The 10,366-nt window shown below is 40.8% G+C and overlaps 1 protein-coding gene across 3 annotated transcripts in view; it reads left to right on the forward strand.

Moving 5' to 3' along the window:
* LOC111272210 (discs overgrown casein kinase 1) overlaps positions 1 to 10,366 on the forward strand; it is a 48,095-nt gene that overhangs the window by 14,591 nt on the left and 23,138 nt on the right. For 2 of the 3 annotated variants that reach the window (XM_086973201.1, XM_022853522.2), the window contains exon 3: positions 3,475 to 10,095. The exons of the other annotated variant lie outside the window; for it this stretch is intronic. In XM_086973201.1, the coding sequence (XP_086829327.1) occupies positions 3,475 to 3,752 (278 nt within the window). In that variant the 3' untranslated portion in view covers positions 3,753 to 10,095. Of the gene's footprint in view, positions 1 to 3,474; positions 10,096 to 10,366 lie in introns of those variants that run through there. 3 annotated transcript variants of the gene reach the window in all.

Raw genomic sequence — 10,366 nt, forward strand, 5'->3', positions numbered from 1 at the left:
GAGACAGCTATCGCTGGCTCTGCGCCTGTTGTTGTGAGAAGAGTCGTTGTTTCCTGTTATTGTCTGCCGGTACAGACCCGATGCGAGGCGACGTTTACAGACAGGCGTAACATTGGAAACGGTAACGCGGCAATGGCGTCGGGCATCGTTTGTGCTGTCGTCGCTACGTTGTTTGTTCTCTTCTGTTGCCTCCTACTTTTTTCTTCATGCAATTGTAGCGCGCAATACGCGAACCAGCCAAAGCAGCAGCAGTGGCAACAGCGTTAGTAAGGGACTGCAGCGGAACGCGCAGCGCAAATGATAATATAAAGGGATATCGCATTGGGGTGCTTTTGGAGCAGATATCGGGGTTGACTGGGCTGCCGTGATGGCTATGTTTGTCGTTAGCGTCGTAACAGTGACGCTGTGCTTTGCTACGCTGTTCTTAAATATTAAAACATGTGCCAAGTAGGGGGCGGTGTTGGAGCAGGTGCAAGCAACAACAGGAACAATAGAACAGCAACGACAACCCAATGAGCAAGAGAACTCTGTTTAAGATCAAAAAAGGGCGTTTTAGAGAAAGGCTCGAGATAGTGGTTGTTCACAGGGCACTGGGCCAGTTTCAAAACAAGAGCCTGATTATTAGCTATGATTATATTCGGCACACGTGTGGGTTTAGCATGATATCTAGTGCATTTGTAATCCATATATACGTGTCTGAGCAGAACCAGATTCTCGGAAGCTGCCAATGGAGTGGTCTTATTTTTGTATACAGAGCAGGATAAATGAAAACGACTTTGATCCATAGGAATATTCTACGAAGACGGTAGTAGTCGAATGGGAATATTCTCAGAAACTAGGGAAAAACAGGCTGTAGAATGATTAACTTTGACAAAGAATTTAAGGATAGAGACCGAGTGCTTCATGCGAGTCTAAATTTCAAAAGGTGCACCATCTTTTTCTGAAGCAGACAAATAATTTTACCCATAACTCTTTACAACGAGCTTGATTTTTTTTCTATATATATACCCCATGATTTCGGATTTTTGGTTCCATTTGCGTCTTCATATGTGATTTATTATATAGAATAAAAATAAGATCGAGCTAGACAGATAGTTTGTTTTACGTCCAGTATTTATGCCGTCAGACATTGTTTCAGACGGCTGGCTCCTGTCAGCACAGAACGAACTGTATGTCTATGGCTTGACCGGGACCTAGACCATCACGAGTCCCTAAGTTGAATAGGTAAACATATTATTACTGCACCAGCACGGGTACCAAGCAAGGCGGTTAAATAGAACTATGAATATACTCTTTACTACAAGCCGAGATCCTTTTGAGCTGCATACGGGTGGTACGATTAGATTAAAAAAATCTAAAACTTGTAAGCCAACCTAGTCTTTTCCATACCACGACATTGGGTAGTAAGCTTACAAGCACAAGCCACGCGTTCATTATAGCTATAACGTTCGTTACAACTGCACAGTGACGTTAGCTTGATAGCGGAGAATTCCACCTGACCGGTTTAGTAGCGAAGGGAACCCACCACATCGCTTTTTTCATAATAACGCGAACTGCAATAAGCAACACGTAAACCCCCGGAGCGACTTCTACTGCTTCTCTCCCTGACTCTTTTTTTCTCAATGCCTCTGCTTGACAGGAGGTTAGGTTCTATGAGTCCGATTCCTTTTATCAGTCGCCGCAGCACCGAAAAGGAAGAAAACAGCGACCACTTCGCCGCTTTTGGTGTTGCTCGTCATCGTAAAGTCCCCATATAGACGCGCCCCTTGATTGAACCAGCTCCGAACCTCTCCGTTCAGTAACATGCTTCTGAGCCAGCCTGCTCAACTTATATTGAACTTTTCTGTCAGAGAACAAGCTTCGAGATAACGCCGCTGGTCGGCGAACGGTACACGAGCGTTGTAGGGCCCCGGTTGACACTGGTCCAGTATTAATGCAGAGAAAGTATACCGATGGAGCATTGATGAGCACAACACGGTGCGTCTATCCCACTGTGCATCGCGGTCGTGTACTGTGCGCGAGGGGGAATAGCTATATAATAATCACGCTGTTTTTACTGCTATTTGTGCGGGTTGCGTCTCATTTAGCGTTTAGCTTCAATACTAAAAGGTACGGCCGCTGTTGCAGTCACCGCAGTTTTCGATGTTACCTATGGACGAGGCAGCGAATTGGTGCACATCCTGTTTCCGATAACGTATTGAATAAACTTCTTGAGCTTTCAGACGATTCTTTACCGTTTGCTTGATAGAATAGAACAGTTTTGTACACAAAAGCTTGCCAATGACTCTATCGAGTCTATAATTGAAGGACTGAAACGGTTCTTTACCGGTTTATCGGAAACGGGTAATTCCGGTGCCTGGTTCAAGCGGTTTTCACCTCTTAGTGAACAATATTGAGTCACATACCGTTAATACCAATGCTGTTAAAAGGCACGGTTTATCTTGCCACTTCAGCAACAAAAAAATCCGTAGTTTCCGCTACAATCCGTAATTTTTTCCACTGTTCTCACCATTGAGGTGATTGCTTCTGTTTGAAACGAATATAAAATGTCTGTGTTGTGAAAAAACGAATAAATCTAATTGGCAGTTCTCGACGACTGAAAGGATCAATGAATCGTAGTAGAGGTTGTTTCGAAAGCATAAAAATTTCAAAGCAAAGGACACGTGGTTAAGGATAGTGATGCTTATTCTAGGAGTAGTTGACAGCCACAGAAATCACTAACGGACTTACAGATTAAACAATCATGTCGTAAACTAGTACGTGAAGTAGACAGCAATTGTTAGTTTTACAATTGGAAAAAATAGCTAATTATCCAGTTCTTCGAATTCACGTTTGTTTCCGTAACACAATAAGAAGACTAATTGTTCAAAAAAATAATATTATTACTAGCTGTTCAGAGGTCTCTCAATTTCCGGTGGACATCTTGAGTATATTAATGTAATCAACTGTAATTTGCTTGTAAATGCAACAACACCGTATTATTAGTAGTTGTAGTTCCACAATATAAGACTACAGTTAGGGATAATTTCTTAAATGTAGATGTATACACTTCGTCATTGCAAGTCATGTAAGCCAATCTATATATATATATATATATATATATATACAGGGTGAACAGGAATATCAACTCATGGTAATACTTGTATGTACAATGCGTTACAATTGTATCAACCAGCTGATTTTCAACACGAGACAAGTGCCTATTTAGGCTTTTAATCCAGGGTTCATATCTCTCGAACTATAATATGTAGCCACATTATTACAGCACCATTCCATATTCCACATCCCATACCACCATTCATAATTCCACATCCCATTCACACGTATGTATAAACGCCCTCAACGTTTTTCTATGCAATCTCATTTAATATCAACTGATCTTTTTTCCATTTATCATCAATAACCTTTACGCGTCTTCATTTGCTGTGTTGCTTCAACCATACTCTTGTTGCATCCCACCGTCGTTCATTTCAGGTGGCATGGTGGGCAGCACCTCAGGCGCTATCGTGGGGAGTAGTCACGCTGATGAGGCTCAACGGCAGCAGCAATTAGTGTCAGCGCGAGGCGCAAGCGGTTTGGCCGGTTATCCGACGACGTCAGGCCAGCTGGCGGCCGGCGGTCTCGTCGGTGGAACGATGCCTGGAGCTATGGGAGGTTCGTTAGGACTCGGCGTGGGACCTCTACCGGCCGTCGGTGTTTCATCGCTCGGATCTGGACCCTACCCGGGCCTTGTCGGACGACCAGCTCGCTGAGAATAGGCAAATGAACGTAGTATCAACAACAATTCTCCCGTCATACTAACTATTACTACTATAATAATCATCGATCGTTGAAACGTCGAATGCCGTGGATGAATAAAACGTAACCTGCATCGTCTTGGCTATTCGCCATCGGTTCGGAGCTTGTATCAATTGTCGATGATAATTCCAGAGGCAACAGGAGTCAAGTTAGATAGGGTTTGAAGTTAGGATCAGGTCGGCCGTGCTATGTGGCGTCGGGACCGTCTCAAAACATCGATGTCATCAAAAAATCTTGTAGATTCGAGGCCAAGCAATTATTTCCTCCTCCCAAGTCATCTTAAAGCAAAAACAAGGAAAGCAAACATAAGTGGTAGGAGATCGTATAGAAACAATATTAGCACTTTTTAAAAAAATCCGCCATGCCACAGCAAGTCAACACCGCGATATCCGCCGTTCGTTGGGATAAACAAGATGTGCGATAGACTGCAAGAGCATTGCAGATAGGTGAGATATATACCGCTAAAAGAAGCAGACGACAAGTTGACACGCGTCGATATAGCGGAGGTTGACAGAAATGTGTATGATACTGGGGATACATAGTTGAAGTGATAGGACGATCAAATTGTTTCCCAAATATAGGAAACTGGCAGGCAGGAAAAAGGTCGAGAGTTGACGACAACGGCTGCTGACGACTGGTACGGCCAAACGCGACAGGTTTAGTCGAACAGGTTTTAAGAGGTCGATGGACTAGACGCGTACGTCAAAAGAAATTGCATCAATAACAGAACTCGCTACTGAGCTTTGATGAACGAGAAATTGTTTAAAAATACTGATAACAAAAGAGAGCTATAAGAAAAATTGCAGGTGACAAAAAGAATCTGGGGTCAAAACACTCTTAGCTGAAGCAACATATAAGGGCAAATGTTTTGGGTTCTATGCTTGACATCGCCTTTAGACGCCATTCCATCAGACGGTCTAGACAATACGTGACGGAACCCGACCACGCATGCGCGCGATCGGTACGCCGCCATCAATGTGTATGATGATGATGTCGATGCGATAAAAATGTGGACTGTGAAAGACTGAACGATGCGACCATCACGACGGTGATATTCTTGATGAAAAATTATTGAAGCTAATGGAGGAAATGGAAACGGAAGTTGAATGACGACGACAACAATAACAAGGCCGATGACGATAATACATAGTTAGCTAGCTCTATATTTGTGTAAATTGATTTAACAATTAAATAATGAAATAATAATGAAATGAATGAAGTATGCTGATATGAATATGCTGATGGTTAAATGATAGTAGTGAGGATTATGATGATGACGACAATGGCGGGGTAAGAATGGAAGTGTAATAATATGAAATCGATTAAAACATTGGTGATTGATAGATTGATGACCATATGATAAAATGATATTCTGAAAAGAGCCACGAAAAAGGAGACGACAAAGAAAAAGAACGTTGACGATAGGTAAGTGGATATACGGCTCAATCATTATGGCTATTGTTATTAGAATAATACTGGTAAAAATGACAGGAGAAAAGGATGTGATCCGAAAAGAGGGCGTGCATGTTTATGGAAGATGCGGGGCGAAGAGTCGCGAGTGAAATCGAGGCAATGGTGTGAGATAGCATCATTATCTCTAATTAAACTCGACGTTAATTGTGCAACAGAGGGAAGATAACGGACCGAAATCTATTCTTTATTTACTACGTGAATTTATGAAGGCGATGGCTAAGTGGGAACAATGGGACGCAGGGAAGAAGCAGAACTCCGAACAGGAATTAAACACTGTGGAAACGATGAACTGCCATTAAAAACAAAGACAGGTCACGGACAACTTTTGGAAGCATTATTATCACGCTTTAGTATAGTTCGGGTTTGAGGTGGACGTAAAAACGTCATGTGTATAATGGTACAGATGGTAGATATGATCAACAATGTTTGCGTGCCGATTTTGTCCGAGACCGAAAGAAAGAGACCACTGTAGTAAGCCAATATTAGAAGTGAGTCAAGTAGCGGTTAAAGAGTTCAAGGACAGGCGCAGATTAGCCTACGTCGATTAAGCCGTGGCCAATACTATTAACTGATGGTTCTGGGAAAACAAATTTAATATTGACAAAATCATGAGTTGTTAAGAAAAGGAGCGTATTATCTAAGCTGTTACCTATCGATCTACTTTAAAAGTTCTCATTTTATTGGTTCACTATTTAACTATTGGTTTACTCTATTCGGAGTTCCCCTTCCGCCCCCTGATTAGGAACACTGCTTTGTTTTCTTCGCTCACTTTGCCCCCGTCTCACAGTTGCTCTCAGGCTTGCTTTATTACCTCTTAATAGCCAATTTACTATTGCTGTTTGCCCTATGCATACTCTCTAATACGATTAACTTCTCGAGATGCCGTAATCCTTCACGATGGGGAACAGGTTGAGTGTCGTTGCCAGCTTGATCTCGTGCTACAGATAGATGGTCGTATATGATTGTAAAAGTCGCGCTCAGGCTGCAACATCGTCCCCAACTGGTTCTCACGTATTTATTGTCGATTCTCGAGCCGTTTACAAATCTAGGAAAATTTGAAATTGCGAAATTTAGGAGACTCCGATGGCAAAATCTTGATTCTGTTTGGGACGCCAGACGAATGCAATGATTTATGCTTGCCCCTAATGGATTTCGTCGAAGCACGCGTGCCACGTTGTTAATAGCGTTCTCACACCGGTCGCGGGCGGAAAGGGCAGACATGAGCAGACGACAGCGCGAAACGGCAAAAGCGAATTTTGTCAAAAAGAAGAGCGAAATAAAAAGTATCACAGACGGTATTGGCGAATAGACCACGAACGTATGTGCCAGTAAAATCTGTGATTAATCGGAAGGAAAACTGGTCTTAAAGGGAACGCTTCACATGCCGTTGTACATTTAGTAGGTTGATTGATATATATATATATATAAAATAATTCAGATGAAGACCTCGTGATAACGATGATCATGGACACGAATATATACATATATATATATATATATATATACATATATGTATGCGACACGAGAAGACACACACGGACACGAGCGAACATATATTGACTATGAAGTATTGTAATTACTATGAAAACGAGAACTGATAACGATAGTGACATCATGATAATGACATCAACGACGAAAACAACAACACAACCACCAACTAGCTTAGTAGTAACGACCACAGGGACAGTCATGCTGCTGGCTACAATATCAAGGGCGCGGTAGACAGTGTCTTTAGCTGGTAGAAAACATCTGTGAGACGCGAAAATATAAATTGATCTATCCATAAATATTTACAGACTAAACACATGTCGACATAGGTCAGGAGATATGAACAGCTAAAAATAGGGGGTCACGGACGGGCGAAAGGACTTCTCATTCTCGATCCCGTAAGGTTGCCCGGAGACTTCAATAGTACAGAAAAATAGGGGAGACACTAAATATGTGACTGTGAGTGAAAATGATACGGGTCGATTGATAGGGAGCGGTGTAAATTACCTACCTTTTTTTGTTTTACTGAAAATATGAGCAATGATGTGAAAAATGTGATGTTTAGTGAATTCGAGTGGTGGCGCTCATGATCACGGCGATGATGGAAATAAAAAGTAAAAATGTAATAGGAAAAAGGAAAACGATTTGACTGTCTGGCCATGACGACCGCGACTACTTCTTAATGGGATTTTTATTATTAGTACGAGTAATAATAAAATAGCAAAAATGAACGTGTATAGTTGGCATATTTTCGTGGACGCAATTATTGGTATGTGAAAAGGAGGGTTATGAAAATCGTGATATTCAGATCGTCGAGACCAGAGAGGGTTGCGTTGTGGCGTACAGTGATGTCTCGTTAGCTGCAGGAGAGGTTCAGTTACCGAAAATGTTTCTAAGCAACAAAGTGGCTGGATTTGATGGCTGAGTGTTATCGCATTTAGAGGTAAGAGAATCTGAGCGGAATAAAGCGCCACAGGGGGAGAGTAACTAATGATGAAAGTGACAGTGACAAGACTGCATGACACTCGATGGAAAATGAGCGATTTCTGAACCTGTACTACGATTCGTGCTAGCTGATGTGAATAAGGTGGTCACGATTGTGAAGCCATGAGGCCACTGATGGTATCACAATGAAAAAGGAAATCGTATTAATGCCCATCGCAAACAACGACATGTACGAGTTTAACTATGGGGGGCAGCCATTATGCGGAAGAGTGATTGGATGAATCGCTCCATTGCAAACAGAATCATCTCGTAAAACACCCGTGCTAAGTATTGACAGATGATGTGCGAAATTGCGTTTAGTAGCGACCCACGATTGGAGATATCGTTCTTAAAACAGATAAGGTTCAAAGTTTAATTTGAGACGTCTGTTGTTTGTTACGTGTAATTCCGTGTCCATCCTGTGGATCCTGTTACTCTTGTTATCAATTATGCACGATAGGATAACAGGAAATAATCATTATAATGTGCCCGTTAAGCATTTAGCTAACTGGAACAATGAGGCGTAGACAGGGCTAAAATAGTCGGTAAACAAGAACAGTTAACAGTCAGCAATGACACTTCTCATTTGGTTATTAAATACGTTCGACAAAAGGCATAATCTTAATCTTCTCAAGGCCAAAATCTGCTTAGAAAGGCCCGAGCGAAAATTCAGTATAAAAGCGTTATAGTTCAGGGAACGCCTGCAGAAAATTCATATGACTCAGTGGCCATTATGGACATATTGGGGCGAAGTTGGCAGAAGATGGACAACTTGGCGGATCTTTAATTAAAAAACAGTCGAATTGAACATATAATGATCAATATAGGTTCACACACTGCGTAATTAACCGCGGATTGGTCTGGAAAGGCTTCAGTAGGACAGTAATGCAATGAGATTAAAATTGTGTGGATAGTATTAATCCAATATCTAATTATTGTACTATACTAATATATAGTAAGGTTTAAATGAATGCGCTGTTAAGAATAATTACACTGATTATTACAGGAACAACAACAACAACAACACACAAACATGAGAAACTATTTGTCCAATTCACACGGCCAGTCATCACGAAACAATTACATCTACATCAACAAAAAACAATAAGAGCTGAGAATTATGTACATATGAGAACTTTACTATCACGATGAGCGTTGTACCCTCACGAAAACAAACAAAGATACAATGTCGTAAGTCAATGGCTTCTATCATTCGATACTTACACGAATATTCAGACATATTTACGGCAAAGAGAGTCAAACAATACACAGACTAAAAATGATCCCTATATATATATATGTTTGTGTGTGTGTGTCAATCTCCTAGTGTTTCTTTGACTTTAGATCATCTTGCATAATTGCTACTTTTCACTACTTTGATACAAAAAGAAAATGCGTAATCATAAAGAAAAACCCAGAAAAATCAACTATGACGAACAAAGCTGACGAAGGCGTAATGTGAAATAAATAACAAACAAAAATACACAGAAATAAAGCAGATAAGATGATGGTGGCGATAATAATCATAATGGCGATAAATAATCAACAACCAAACAAATGACACAAATGGGTGTGATGAGAGTGACATGCATGGTGGAACGGAAACGTTCTACAAGATACGAATGCAGTGAACGAGTCCTGTAACGATAGCAGAAATATGTAAAATTGATGATGATGATGATGATGTCGAACAGGCGAATGCGAGAGTCAAGGACAGGGGCATGCGTGAATGGACTGCCGAGTAAAAGATGTGCTTTGAATGACAAAATATGGTTGATGTGTAACACAGAAACTCTCGTGATAATTTCTGTGGACGAGTGCGTCCTGTAAAGTTGGAGAAATGGTAAATAATAATATTCATTGTCAGATTACGTATGTGATGTGGCAGTGAATACGAACGACATTACAGGGGAAAATCGTTGTTCTGACTTGATGCTGAGTAAAATGGTAAACCGCCAGGCGGTTCTGGTCGTTTTTTGTATTTTCGTGTGTGGTTGTGTGATTGCGTGAACGTGTAGTGTGAATGTGTATGTGAGTGTGTGTGTGTGTGGGTGCGCGTGTACCTTGCAAATTATTTCAAAACCAAAATATTACATCAATTAATAGTATAAATAAGGTTTTTTATAATAATAATAATAAAATTATTCGTTTAGCGATGCGGAGTAATTAAAAATTTCCTATTTTTGGTATGATGATATTTGCCTTCCGACCTTGATCTTATTTTTCGTTTTGTCCGTCGACATGTAAATAAATAAATATAATAATTCATGAACGCATTAAAATATACATGAATACACCACCTACATAGAGGAACAGCAATAAAGAATCAAACGCGTGTGTAAAGAACATTTACAGGTTGTTTTGTTTTTATTTTTTTTTTTTTAGTCTTCCTTCCTATCTCACAGAACTTTTCCTGCTCGTTGACACTGTTCGAATCACTTTGTTCACCCCGTATCGAACAGAGGACACGGTAACACGATCGGCAACTAAAATGGAGCCTTAGTAAAACACAGGGCAGACAGAAAGTACGTAAGGTGTTCCGCCAGGATTCATAACACAACTCGCCGAAACTGACGACAAACAACAACCAATACAATATGAGGTTCGCTAATGGTACTAGATA

Source organism: Varroa jacobsoni, unplaced genomic scaffold (assembly GCF_002532875.2).
Source record: "Varroa jacobsoni isolate VJ856 unplaced genomic scaffold, vjacob_1.0 contig01784, whole genome shotgun sequence".
NCBI lineage: Eukaryota > Metazoa > Arthropoda > Arachnida > Mesostigmata > Varroidae > Varroa > Varroa jacobsoni.